At 32.4% G+C, this 14,151-nt stretch overlaps 2 protein-coding genes across 5 annotated transcripts; one reads left to right on the forward strand and one right to left on the reverse strand.

The window, feature by feature from the left end:
• Positions 1-4,308: 4,308 nt before the first annotated feature.
• LOC145581489 (uncharacterized) lies at positions 4,309-7,241 on the reverse strand. 3 transcript variants are annotated; one of them, XM_081638502.1, is made up of 7 exons: positions 7,130-7,241; positions 5,817-5,973; positions 5,599-5,661; positions 5,453-5,500; positions 5,261-5,314; positions 4,726-4,783; positions 4,309-4,611 (listed from the first exon to the last, which is right to left on the reverse strand). In XM_081638502.1, the coding sequence occupies exons 2-7, from the start codon at positions 5,961-5,963 to the stop codon at positions 4,544-4,546; spliced, it is 438 nt and encodes a 145-aa protein (XP_081494628.1). In that variant the 5' UTR covers positions 5,964-5,973; positions 7,130-7,241; the 3' UTR covers positions 4,309-4,543. The 3 variants fall into 3 exon arrangements, with proteins under 3 accessions (XP_081494628.1, XP_081494627.1, XP_081494626.1); XM_081638501.1 differs by having other exon boundaries at positions 4,309-4,617; XM_081638500.1 differs by having other exon boundaries at positions 4,309-4,635.
• Positions 7,242-10,130: 2,889 nt separating this feature from the next.
• LOC145582642 (uncharacterized) lies at positions 10,131-12,804 on the forward strand. Of its 2 annotated transcripts, none has more exons than XM_081639620.1 (6): positions 10,131-10,520; positions 11,196-11,291; positions 11,417-11,632; positions 11,788-11,884; positions 12,403-12,465; positions 12,603-12,804. In XM_081639620.1, the coding sequence occupies exons 1-6, from the start codon at positions 10,230-10,232 to the stop codon at positions 12,794-12,796; spliced, it is 957 nt and encodes a 318-aa protein (XP_081495746.1). In that variant the 5' UTR covers positions 10,131-10,229; the 3' UTR covers positions 12,797-12,804. The 2 variants fall into 2 exon arrangements, with proteins under 2 accessions (XP_081495746.1, XP_081495748.1); XM_081639622.1 differs by having other exon boundaries at positions 10,383-10,520; positions 11,191-11,291.
• Positions 12,805-14,151: the final 1,347 nt, after the last annotated feature.

Below are 14,151 nucleotides of genomic sequence, written 5' to 3' on the forward strand. Positions count from 1 at the left end.
TATGAAACTAATTTAATACTCCTATAAGGGTATATTACTTACTGTTTCTTATTTTTAAAAACCAAATGGAGGAAACCACACACTAAAAAAAGAAAAAAAAATCGATTTTTTTAATTACTATTATAACTTTAAGCTCAATGTTAAAATTATAAAATCAGAAACGGAAAAATCATAGTGGTATTAAATGGACCCTAATATCAATCAAAGTTCTATTCTCACATTATTAAAATTAATTCATATCAAATTTGTATTTAAAAAAAAAAAATTATAAGTAAAAAATCTCAATATTGTTGATTAATTTGAGAATAAAGTTCGAAAAGGTTAAATTACGCAATGGTTCATGTAATTTGAGGTGTATATGTTCATTTGATAAATAAATAAAGGTCAATTGTTCTCTAATTAATGCATGCAAATGGACATATCTATTGTAAAACGTTTGTGAAATGGAGTACCAATACACAATAAATTATGCATTATTATGTTAGAGTATTTATGTTTTTATGTAAAATCTTTTTTTATCTCTCTTCAATTCGTGTTGAAAAAATGGGCCTAAAGTTGACACATGGACAATTGAAGAGGTGGAGACCATGATTTTAATTTTTAAGCTCTTATCCACTTACATTATACACTGCCAATTCCTAACGTGCATTGAAATTTGAAAATGATAAGTGAAGTTTGATAAGTTGCAACAAAATCTGCACTATGCATAGTATCTTTATGCCACATTATAAATTTATAATGGTGCTTCAACTATGTAAGCATATATACATGGACATTAAAGGTGGTTGATTTTAAATTTAAATCATGCTAAATTTAGTTTTTTTTCTACTCCGCAATTTTTTTGTATACATGGTAAATAATTTCGACTGTATATATAAAAAAATAAAAAATAAATAAAAAATGACAATGAAAACTTTTGAACATGAACTATTAACAAACTTTCTTTCAAAAAAAAAAACTTGGTAGGGATAAAGGATAAAGCATATGAAAGGTTTATCAAATAAAAAAAAAACAAAGGTAAAAATAAATAAGAAAATAATAAATAAAAACTCATGACATCATCGTAGCAAATTGACAGGAAAAATTTCATGTGAGAGTGACATGTGTTTGTATAATTTGAAAAAGAAATTATATCAACAACGTTTTGTTTTAGTATCTATAAATAAACTAAAGGAACAACCGCTGACATCATATTGTCCACGTGGCAGCTTTATAAGAAAAATTTTCCCGCCTAAATAAAAATCTGACGTCATTATATTTTCTTTGGTTTCAAATTTCAAATTTAATTTCTCCTCCTCTCAATTTATCTATACTCCTTAATTTATTTATTTTTCTTCTATCACCAACTATTGGTATCTAATACATCTTTCCCTTATGCTTCATCGAACAAAATACTTTGATGTATACATTTTTTCTATTTTCCTGTATATATTACAAGTTTAAAATTATTATTTATTTGTTTAATTAAATTCGTATATTAAAAATCTAACTTTTATGTATGTGCTTAAATTTTCATATTCGGTTTGTTCTTCTTCAAAATTAATTTTATAAAATTAGCATTTACAACTAATGGTTATATCTCAATAATTTTTCTGATACCTAATAATACATAAAATATATATACTCTATATTTCCGTGCATTGCACGGGACTAATCTAGTTACTTAATAAATACGAGTCGTAATCCAAGTAGCATTTTTTCAGGTTAAATTGAGTCGGTCATGTATCATTGTGACTCAATTTTGAAATACCCTCGAACTGACCTACCAAAACTAATCCAGATACCCAAAATGACATCTCTACCTTAGGATGTATGAGACAAATAGATTGTGATAGAGGGAATTCTTGGAATGGACTTCTGATGGGCCGATTTTGCATATAGGCCAGGCCTAATTTAGACCCAAATAAACAAAATTTAATATAAGCAACTCTGGGTGGTTGTGATTTGTGCCAATAGGAAGCAACAAGTAAGTTATGAATCACCTAAAATTCAGCAACAAACCAACAATATCGTCTAAATTCCTTGTTAATTGGACCTTTGGAGAAGGCAAAGGGTAATGGTGATGTCGCTTCCTGCATCTCATTAAGCTGCTGTCAGCTGCTCGTTGTATCTTCTAGCTAACAAACAGCCTAATCTCATTGATAGAGGTGACCATTTTCTAAGGTAAAGGGATATGCATAAGTTTATCTTCTATCTTCTATTATATTTTCTTTTATAATATTATAAAAATATTAAGTGCGTGTTTTTTTTGATGTTAAGAGAGCCACAAGGACGAGTGATAAAAATCGATCCTAAGAATCACCTAGAATCGGAAATTGAACTCTAACCATTTGAGCTATCCCTCGTTTAGGATATTAAGTGCATGTGATGTACATTATTTTTACTCTATTGGTCCATTGTGCATGGTTTTATAGTATTGAAGTCGTTTGATTTACGCCTAATACTACTAACATTTTTATTTATGCAGCTGATTGAACTATTAAAATGTTAAAAAAGAAATGATACAAAATTAAGGAATTACATGGACTTATAACATAAAAATTTATGCAAGCTGGTATGAAAAAATCCACAAATGAGGGTGAAGAAGGAACACTAGGACTTGAACATGTCCTAATCCAATGTTTGATGGAAAAATAGAAAATCATCTTTATATTTTTTCAGAACAATAAAAAATTCACCTCAAAGTTGGAATTATTCCTTATAAACGAAAGTTGAGATTATTTAAAGAAAATCAACTAAATTTGAAAATATTTAAAATATAGTGCTTTGTGAATGACTCAATGACACAAGACTCGCTAATAATAATTAATCGGAATACTATAAGTTATGTCAGGAAAAAAATTATTTAAAACCCATTTTTTAATTGTTTTTACATTTCAACTCTTATTTCTCAATAGAAATTCTAAAGAATCTTACTTAATTAATTAGCCTATCTTGAACTTAAACCGCCTTATGCATATCAAGAACCCATACACTGGATATTGAATTATAGTTTGTGATCTGAAATATATATTCTTTGATAGAAAATTCACATATGATACCCTGACAACCCTAAAATGGAATATATCTCAATGAGATTGGAAGGAATTTTTCTAGGCATAATTTTTTATTTTATTACCATTCAAGCGGTTAATTAGGAAATTTTTAATAATTACAAAAATACGACTTTTGCATCTGTTTATACATATATTTATTTTTTTTTTTTTTTTTGACGAGTACATATACCAAATTTGATCATACATAGAGTCTTTATTAACATACACAAAGTAAAAAAAAAAAAAAAAAAAAAAAAAAAAGTATTGCTATATAGTCTCCAAGCATATTTTAGTTCACAAATCCTATGAAGTTGTTTATTTATTAAATCTATCTATTTTGAAATTTGGTTCATGAATCATGTCTTGTAGCTCGTATTCAATGGATAAAGTTTGTCATTTGGGGGAGTCGGTGAAGTAGAAAACAATAGTTTGAGACTTTGAGCAAACCCATGTAATAATCTCCATTCTTCTATAGGTTATTGGTAATTGGCCATTGGGCCATGCTAGCACAGTCTAGCGTGAAAAACAAATGCCATGGCGCTGGTATGTAATAAGCACAACTGCACGAGGCACAACCTAGGATAATACTACAAGTGTTAAGTTATGGACCCAACATAATATGATATGACACGACAAAAAAAAAAAAAAAAAGGTTAGGCATATAAGTGCGGCACAACACATAGACTTAAGTTATGCCGCACTTTTAAAAATTTCAATATGACACTACTGGGCTGGATTATAAATTGGGTCAGGCTTAACTAGACTCTTAAGGCACTGCCCGACAATGCCGACATAGCCCACATGGGGCTACATCTACATTTACTAGTAAATTGGATGAGTTGATACTCACAAGAATCTGACAAAATAAACATGCAATTCTGTGTATCCTCAATATCCTTGTTATCTATTTCTGGCATTAGTGGCTTTACGCCTATACGTACACACTCGCGTGTGCATGTGTGCAGATCTACATACGCACTCGCACAGCACAATGCCTAGATCATGTCCTGTGCACCCAAAATAGAGCCCAAAAGGGAGTGAAACAATGAGGATGTAACTCTTGTAAGTGATAGAGAGAAGCCAAATGACGGGACTAATGTACATCATAACAGAAAGAGAATGTGAAGGGAAGGTTAGAACATTATTAGAAAAAGAGGAAAACGAAAGAAAACCGTATAAGAAACTTGAGTCAAAGATAGGAGAAATGCCAATACTAGTTTCAGCAAAACTAACTGATTAATTCTCGCAGATAAGAGAAGTGCATTAGCTAGAATTCTAGAAAACCTTCTTAAGATTCAAACTTCAGCATGTCTTGCAATTACAGTAACAGTTGATCAAGTAAGAGTACACATCACACAATATCCCTCTATTAGGTGTTTCATCTAAAGCGCTGTGTATCATTTATAGTAGAATGATCTGCACTTATAGGAAAACAGTTTCCTTTTTCTCATTTTTCCAACAATGGAGGTGTTTTTATCATTTTGTACACGATTAACTGTAGACGAAGCTTATTCGTGGCTCTGAACCTCAGGAGCAACCTTTTCAATGTTGTCATCATCTCCAGTGCCATCATGATCTGCAGCTGACAATTTGGGATCATCTGTTAAAACGGCATAAAATATGACATATAATTTGATGTCTCTAGTATCTCCAAACCTGAGGTTATCAGGTAGATAAATGAGTCATATACCTTCACTGTCAGCAGGAGCATAAGCTGAGCGCCTAGAACGAGTTTGCTGATATGTTGGCTAAGAAATCAAAAACATTAGTATTTAGCCTTTTCAATTAAGGTAAGATAGATGAAAAGCAATTAGTCTTCTATATGAAATTACTTTAAGCACTAAAACCATTTGACGGACAAGTTAGTGTTGCTGCCTCGACTCATCATCCCATACCATTCAAGAGACAAAATATAGGCAATGCTCCAGAAAGCATAAGCTATGTCTAAATCTCCAGAAAAATAGACCAAAAAGAACAAAAGAATCCTCCTGCACTATTTCTGGAGAACCTCATATGCAAAGGGGTGTTGAGTTGGGCGCAGATTATCTCACGAGTACACAACAAATTTCTAGCAAAAACTGCCTCAGGTTATTGAAGCATCCCTTTATTAATCAAAAAGCCAGAATCTCCAAATCTTGGAGAAACATGACATTGCTTCTTAATAAAAATAAAAATAAAAAAACTGGAAGGTTTTGTTTCAGGGTTAAAGCATTCATCAAAAATACCTGCAACTTTGGTCGGAGTGCCTCTAGTGGTCCTTTGGGTTTCTGGCCTTTTTGCTGCTTGCATGACAACAATAACATAACATAGACACGGATCAGTAAGATTAAACAATCAACCCCAGATGAAAATTACAAATGTTAATTGATGGGAACTATTGGTAGTGTGCAAGACTGCAAAGGATTCAATTCAAATACCTTTCCCAATGCCCAATCAGCAGAATCGAAAAATGCATGTTCATGGTCCTGCAAAAGGAAGCAATGGTTGTGAAATCATCTACAGCATTCAGAACAGAAACAGAACAACATTTACTACTTGAATTGCACAAAGAAATAATTCTTGCCTTTGAAATCAGTGGCTTCTTCTTTGGCAAAATCCCTCCATACTTTTTCTTGATAGTTTCCTCCTATAGAATAACGGCACCCAATCACAAAAGATTGTAGAGGTATTGATTAGACAATAAGAGAGGCGATCCTCACACAATTTACAAAGCAAACAATTTAACTAGTTAATATCTATATCAATTCATTAAAGCAATTCATAAATATGGAGCATTTATACCTGTTGTTGAGGAGATGGCATCGGATGTTCCTCAATCTTCTTGACATCTCCAGTGTCCTCCTTTGGAGATTCTTGATGAACATTCTCTTGTAGCTCAGCCTCGACAACACCTTTGTCTTGGACAATTTCTTCATCAGTTCCTGACATTTTTTTTAGCCTGACCAAAGAATAAATAAATTGGATCATTCGAAACATCAATAACAAAGATCGCTAACATGGCAGATAATCAGATTCAGAAAGGACTCATTCAGTCTTTGAATCAGGACAGGCCTTACATCTTAATCTTTCGAAAACTAACACCTATCTAGAATCAGTGCTGAGGAGGAATGATTCTAATTAATCGTATTCTAGTTTATATTCATCCCACATAGATCTCCATTTCTTGCTTCAGCGAAGATAATGACCATCTTACAAGGAAAGGATATCCAAAATTTTACGAGTAATATGTTAATTAAACTACTAGCACATTGAAAGTCCTCCCTCCATCCACTAACAACAATACTTGTCTCCAACTACTTTTTCTTATAACTTTCTACCAATAAGCAAAAGTTATAGCTTATTAGTTGCACCTAGTTTATCATACCTTATTTTAATGAACTAGAGCTCTAGTACTCGTGTTGGACATAGATACTAGTACTGAAGTTCCTATACATATTTCAAGCGTGTTGATGATCCGGCACAAGTACTTGAAGTGAAATGAAGAATCCGAGAATAGAGTTGACCCAAGTTGTGCTAAAAAATACGTCCTAGATTCACAATTTCCTATACATGAACAACTTCTTGCACCTTACCTAGGATGATTTTTACATAATCAAGGACATGATTTGACCTCAAATAGTAATTTGACCCCGACATTTTACTGCCCTTAAAGAATACTACTAGATTTTTTAATTATTATGCAAATTTATCAGGTTCCCATTTAATCATAACAAGTAAAGATTGTTCAGATTTCCTATATTTTTCTGGGAATCAATTAAAGTATAAGGGAATCTTTAAAAAAAAAAAAAATAGAATTTCCAATCACACAAAAAATTATCGACAAACCATGCTTAATGATTTAATCAATCCCAATATCAGTAATCAAATCATGCAAAAATCAACCAAAATATAAATCAAACAAAAAGTAGAAAATGAAAATATGGATACCCCAAATGCGATTCGTTGAATGAAACAGTATAAAAACTCAGCTTAAGAACTACGCAACTCAAGAGAAAATCACCCATAAAAAATACAGAAATTTGAGGGGGTGAAATAATTAAAAGTATGAAATAAACAGAAAATTGAAATGAAAGAAAAGGGTGAATGGTAATTACCTGATTGATTGATAAATTGATTGAATTTGAATGGGGAGAGAGTGGCAGAGCAAATGGCAAGAGATTTAGAGATGTAAGGAAAACTGAAAAATGAGGAATTGGTGTTAGTTATATTCACTGTGCAGAAGAATGGTGGGAGGGCCCTACTATTTGTCTGTCCTTTGATGGTTGGATTTGGCCTATATTGTTTTTCCCTGTTGGGCTCTTTGTATTTTGGTCTTCTTTTGTTTAGGTGTGATCTGATTTGTCAAAAATTGACCCGACTTAAAACGCAAATTCTTAACTACAGTACTATACCTTGGAGCAGCTAACCTAACTGCACCAGTCGTATATGAACATATAGCACTTTTGGAAACAAAAATCTTGTATAGCTTTAATTTGGACCATCTCTATTAGGGTTAACCTAACCTTTTTTGTGTATTAGATAGAACATTTCCTAAGCAAAATACATTTAATCTATATATCTTATCGTTGGATTCGAGATGGTGTTGTCGATTTTGAGAAATAAATGTAAGGTTGAATTCTCTTATAAATACCTATTATCATTAGCAAATTGGCACAAATATATTGTACTTCATATGTTTTTAATGATATATGATTATACTCTAAAAATGATTCAAACTCGACACAAATCGACTCAAATACCATACTTTATCATTCTAGATTATCATGCAAGGGCAAGTTAGCATATATATATTCCCATGAACCCTATCAAAAAAGGTGTCAATTCGAGTATGGTGAGACCGGGTCGTATCAGGTTTATTTCAAAGTTAAATTATGCTAAATTATTGTGTCCATACGATCCGAAATATAAATTGTGTTTTTTGTTCAAGTTGGATCAAATCGAGTCAGATTTATTGAGTTTTTTTTTTCAAGTTGGATCGAATCGAGTCAGATTTTAACAAATTTACACAACTACACATGACTATGCTAATTAGCTAATATGTCAAGTCAAAACGTATCACTTATAAACAAACGGAAAAAGTGTTTTTAACCAACAAAATAACATCATATCTATTTTTTTTTTTAGAAATAATATCATACTACGAGTAATAAAAAAAGAAAATAAATAATAATAATAAAAAAAAAAAAAAGTTAATATCATATCCCTACCTTATAAAAAGTAGAAACATTCTCTTAGGAATAGTGTACTACCAATCATACCCTCAAAACTATGTACAAAATTATGTACAAAATGTGTATTTACTTTAATACCCTCATTAATATGTTTACTATCATTAATATATTTAATGTTTTTTTTATCATTAAACATATCATCAATTAATTTTGTTTTTGTTAACAAATAATTTGTAATGATTTTTTTTAAAATAAAAAAATTCTAATGCTTTACACTTATATGATATTATTATTATTATTATTATTATTATTATTATTATTATTTAAAAAGAAAAAATTTGTATCCCTACCTTATAAAAAGTAGAAACATTCTCTTAGGAATAGTGTACTACCAATCATACCCTCAAAACTATGTACAAAATTATGTACAAAATGTGTATTTACTTTAATACCCTCATTAATATGTTTACTATCATTAATATATTTAATGTTTTTTTACCTTATAAAAAGTAGAAACATTCTCTTAGGAATAGTGTACTACCAATCATACCCTCAAAACTATGTACAAAATTATGTACAAAATGTGTATTTACTTTAATACCCTCATTAATATGTTTACTATCATTAATATATTTAATGTTTTTTTTATCATTAAACATATCATCAATTAATTTTGTTTTTGTTAACAAATAATTTGTAATGATTTTTTTTAAAATAAAAAAATTCTAATGCTTTACACTTATATGATATTATTATTATTATTATTATTATTATTATTATTATTATTATTATTTAAAAAGAAAAAATTTGTATGTACAATGAAACGGTTTATTACCAAGTGACTGTTTATTTTTACTTTTTCATATTTGCTCTTCTTATTTCCGCAAAGTCTCTTGACTCTTTTGAACTTTGATTTGGAATAAAATCCTACTAATTTGTTATCCCCCCCCCCCCAAAAAAAAAAATAAATAAATAAATAAAAAATTGTCGTTTTTTAATTGCAACTATTGTTAAGGTTTATTAGCTTTGTTTTGGTGTTTAGAGAGCCACAAGGGCGAATGATGAGAATCGATCCAAAGATCTCTTGGACCGGGAGGGGAGCTCTAACCACTTGAGTTATCCCTCACTATGTGGTTTATTAGCTTTTTAAGTCTACATATAAACAACATCCATCATAGAATTTGAATGGGATTCATATATTAAATAGTTTGGTGATATTTGAGCAGGCGTATGTTATCAAGAGGTATAAAGAACTAAATATCCTAAAATCAAGGGAAATCGGTGGTAGAAAAAAATGGTATTAATTATGAAGAGAATTTAAGATGAAAAATATAACTAATTGGCTATTGCTTTAGTATTGATATAGATATTAGATGGTCGTCGTAGAACATTAAAGAACTTGTTTACATATTATTACTCCACATGACCAAAGCTCACAAAAAAATTCATTTGAAGAAAAACACGATAGAAATATTATACTAAGTACTATTGAAACATGAACAACAATTAAGAGTTCTAAACTAACAATGGCCGCTTAAAATATGAAGGGATGGAAAACAATCAAATATTATATAATAATGATAATTTTGATATAACACTATCAAACTTTTGAGGATTTAAAAATTAATTGTCTTAAAAGATTTTGGTGTGGCTTTCTTATAATTCTACAAATTCACCACTAGGTCTACCACCCTAACCAAAGGTGTAAATACACGCCCATACAACTTCTCCGCAAGAGCTAGCCCATTCGCGCGCGTAGGATACCCTAGTCCAATAAACAATGGTTAAAATTAAATGAGAGTTAATTTTCTTTTGGGAATAAAAATACGGTTAATTTTTAATAAGGAATATGTTGTGTTAAGATGTGCCCACGTTGGAAAAACCGATAAAAATATACTTGTAAAGTTTTTGCTTTAAAATGAACTTGAAATTACTGGTTTACCCCTGAATATCTGCTTAAATCAGTACCAGTATAGTTGATCGTCTCCTTAGAATAGCAACACCAAGCAACAAAAATCAAGAAATGATCCACTCCAATTTACTACACACCTCAAATTTTCCCACCCCTTTTCAATTTTCCACAAAAAATACAAATTCCCAGTTCAAATCATCAGCTAATTATACTAAAATTAATAAAGATCGTAATTTAATTCATACAAGAACAGAGCAAAATCCCCCAAAACCCATATTTTTGCAGTCATTAGGATTGTGCAAATGTGGAAGAAGACATTTTATGGAGACAATTGCAAGCACTGTTCTTCATACTTCACTTCCCTCTCTTGCTTTTGAGTTAGAGCCCAACTCATCTTCCATGGTATATTTCATTTATCTCTTCCATTCTTCTTAATTTATGAATGTACTCTATCAGTCGGGTTTGATTATCGCGTTACTAATTCAAATTAAACTATTAGCGTGACTATTAATATTGGACGGAAGGAGTATAATTATAACATTTGTGTATAATTTTAGAATTTGTGTATGAGTGGAGCATGGAAGTTGTTCAAATTACACCTTGAAAAGCTTGTCTTGATTAGGTAAAAGTTTGTATTTTTTGTAGAGCAAATTTATTTAATTAATTATTATGGTGAAGATGAATGCATTTTGCATATAATTAGATATACTCCAATGTATTAGGATCAATAATTGAGAGTACTACTAGTGACCTCCTGGGAAGTCCTCATGTTGGATCATGTAGCCGACCCCACTTATGGGATTAAGGCGTTCAATCCGAAGAAGATCTTGAGCAACTTATATATAAAAATATTAAAGATTTTGTAAAAAAAAACCACAAAATAGGTCGGGTTGAATACTCACATTACTCACATACATCAGTACATAGCTGGCTTCAGCACAGGAAAGGGCCGTAACAGAACTATGATGCTAGTTGTTGTGAGGTTGTAATGGTCTTAACTATATTAGTTAACAGAAATGAACAAGATGATCCAGTATTCCAGTCATTATATTTAATCCTGACCATCTTAAAGCACAGGACATGCTAAACAAAATCCACCCTCCAAGATCAGATTGGTACGAGGAATTCTATGCATCAGTTATGAACTATGGCATGAAAGAATATGAAGCTGAGGTCAGTAATTATCTGATACAGCTCCTCCCATATTTGTTGCTCTTATTCTTGCGGATTGATGTATCAGATTGCCTAATTACTGTTACTTGCTTCTTGCATTTGCCTACGCTTTGTTAATTGGTAAGGTTGCAGGTTACAAGTCTCAGCTCTTTGATAAGTTGAAGGGACAAACCAAAGAAATTTTGGAGATAGGTGTTGGGACAGGACCTAATTTCAAATACTATGCCCGTGATGCACGTATGGTTTTTGGGATTGATCCGAACAGAAAGATGGAGAAGTATACCAGGAGAGCAGCCGATGCTGCAGGTCTTTCTCCAGATAAATTTAAATTCGTGCAAGCGGTGAGTTCCTTTACTTGTCAGAGCTACTTTCACATCCATTTGTTCAGTGACTAATTTCTACTCTTAGGATACTAAATTATAAGTTGAGATCCTGCATGAATGATTTAGTTTTGCTTTGTTGTTTGTGCTATGTACCACGATTACTGTTTGTGCAGGTAGGGGAGGCCTTACCACTGGATGATGCTTCTGTTGACACTGTCATTGGAACACTTGTATTGTGTTCTGTCAAAGATGTCCCTAGAACTCTTCAAGGTAGCCGTCTTTTATCTTCTGTCTGGTCTCTGCATTCATGTATCTAATGAGAAGAATGATTTAGCTATAAAAAATGGACCCTATGGAACTGAAAGCATATGGATTAAGTATTGATTATCAATGAACAAATAGCCAAACATATTCTATAATTGAGTTTCTGGATAGTTGATTTTCCATGATAATTGAGACATTTGGCATACCCAAAGAAAATTCATGTCTTTTGCATTTCTTGAAACCATCTAACAACGACTTATTTTTATGAAACATAATGGTCATCAAATAAAAATCTTGGCAAAAAGAAATTCAGTATACGACAACACAATTGATGTAGAAGGGATGATAAGAATTCAATGGTATATTGAGGATTGCATGCTTAAAGTCCTGTAAGGAGGATGCCTTAGTGACTAACTGACTACAGAAATAATTATGAGATGAAAACTCGGAGTAATTGAAGTTCCAAACCACAGAACTTACACCAAGAACCGGTCACCTAAGTTTGTCTTTCACATATTCTGCAGAGATAAAGAGGGTGCTTAAACCAGGGGGCTTATACTTGTTTGTGGAGCATGTGGCTGCAAAGGGTACGATGTACTGAACCAAATATTTCCTGGTCTGTTAAGTCAGCTAAGACTTGATACAGCATGTTTGTGTTTGATTCATCAAAAGCTCACATACGCATTTCTGTTTCTTTTTTAAAAAAAAAAAAAATTTACAATAGATGGAACGTCATTAAGGCTTCTGCAGAAAATTTTCAACCCGCTGCAGCAGCTGCTAGCTGATGGATGTCATCTGACAAGAGAAACGGAGAAGCACATTTCCAAAGCAGGCTTTTCTAGTGTCAATAGCAGCACGAGTTTCATCTCTAGTGCGTTGTTTATAAACCCTCATCTCTATGGAATTGCTCACAAATGACTCGGTGAAGAGCCTCTCGAGGCATATTGTTGAATTTTGAGGTGTGACAACCAGGTGGCCAAGCCAAGGCCCAGGAGCAAAGATTAGTGTACAAAGTGGCTTGGCTGGATTTCTTAATCAATCATATTTGGTGCAGAGTTTTCAGTTTTGGTAATTAAGTCCAATACCTAGTCCTTTTTATAATGATGAATGTGCTAATATTGTGGCTAAGTTTCATTTTGTTGGTCAAAAAGTATACGATGTTTAGTACAAGTACATATTTTGTCATAAAAGACAATGACAGAGAATGTAGCTAAAATAATTATTCCTGGGTAGTATCAATATGTGCAATTGAATGTAGTACCATTTCTTGAAATTAATAATGGCGTCGATGAAGGAGAAATGTTTCGAATTTTGATATACCTTCAACAGTTCAACTACACAACATGATGACATTGTAGTTGCAACATTAGGATTTAGGAATACGGAGTATCAATTGTAAATAAGTGAATTGCTAAGTAATTTCATAGAGATATTAAACTAACAAATTACTCTTTTAATTGCAGAGAGTCTAAAGACTCTATTGGGGATATTCTAGTATATCTAGGATATTATTGTTATGATATTATTGTGCATATTTTAGGAAACATATCTTGTGAAAAGATATGATAGAATATTTAGGGTATTATTATCCTAGTATTATATATACATGTATTGAAGCCATTGTGATTAATGAAATACACAGAAAGTATAATTGCCGAGGCTGCTGGAATTCCAGCGGCAGCTGGGTGCGAGGAGCCCAGCACTGCCCAGGCTGCTGGAATTCCAGCGGCAGCTGGGGTTGACCCTCATGGCAGCGAGCAGGCAGCAGCTCCGGAGGGTACGAGTGCGAGTGATCTTGAGATTCTCGAGCATGCTGAAAATACAGAAAATATGGGTAAAGGCAAGCGACAAAAATTCAAGTCGAGCAAATACCGTGATTTTGTGACACACACCATTCGGAATAAAAGTCCATCTCCACCTCATCGTTCACCTGCGACATCTTCCTCAGGTACTGTTTATCCCATAACACATTTTGTTGATTCTCACCGGTAATCTGTGAAACATAGAAAATACATTGCAGCAATTACAGGTGGCAATGAGCCGAAAAATTTTAAAGAAGCTATGAAGCATGAAGGTTGGAGGAAGGCGATGGCCGATGAGATTCGAGCACTTGAAGAGCAAGGCACCTGGGTTTTGGAAGATTTACCTCGTGGTAAAAAGGCACTTGGGAGTAAATGGGTCTACAAAGAGAAGTACGACGAGCATGGGAATCTCGTAAGATTGAAGGCTAGACTTGTGATATTTGGCAACCATCAAGTTGAAGGTCTAGATTA

The sequence above is a fragment of the Chenopodium album genome, chromosome 15, assembly GCF_948465745.1.
Source record: "Chenopodium album chromosome 15, dcCheAlbu1.1, whole genome shotgun sequence".
In the NCBI taxonomy this organism is placed as follows: Eukaryota; Viridiplantae; Streptophyta; class Magnoliopsida; order Caryophyllales; family Amaranthaceae; genus Chenopodium; species Chenopodium album.

Coding starts and splice junctions, on each gene's coding strand:
- LOC145581489 (XM_081638500.1), bottom strand. CDS start 5,963: ATGTCAGGAACTGATGAAGAAATTGTCCAAGACAAAGGTGTTGTCGAG. Junction 5,662..5,816: donor TGCCATCTCCTCAACAACAG/GTATAAATGCTC, acceptor GTTATTCTATAG/GAGGAAACTATCAAGAAAAA. Junction 4,784..5,260: donor CACTCCGACCAAAGTTGCAG/GTATTTTTGATG, acceptor TTGATTTCTTAG/CCAACATATCAGCAAACTCG.
- LOC145582642 (XM_081639620.1), top strand. CDS start 10,230: ATGATCCACTCCAATTTACTACACACCTCAAATTTTCCCACCCCTTTT. Junction 10,521..11,195: donor AGCCCAACTCATCTTCCATG/GTATATTTCATT, acceptor CTTAAAGCACAG/GACATGCTAAACAAAATCCA. Junction 12,466..12,602: donor GGAGCATGTGGCTGCAAAGG/GTACGATGTACT, acceptor AATTTACAATAG/ATGGAACGTCATTAAGGCTT.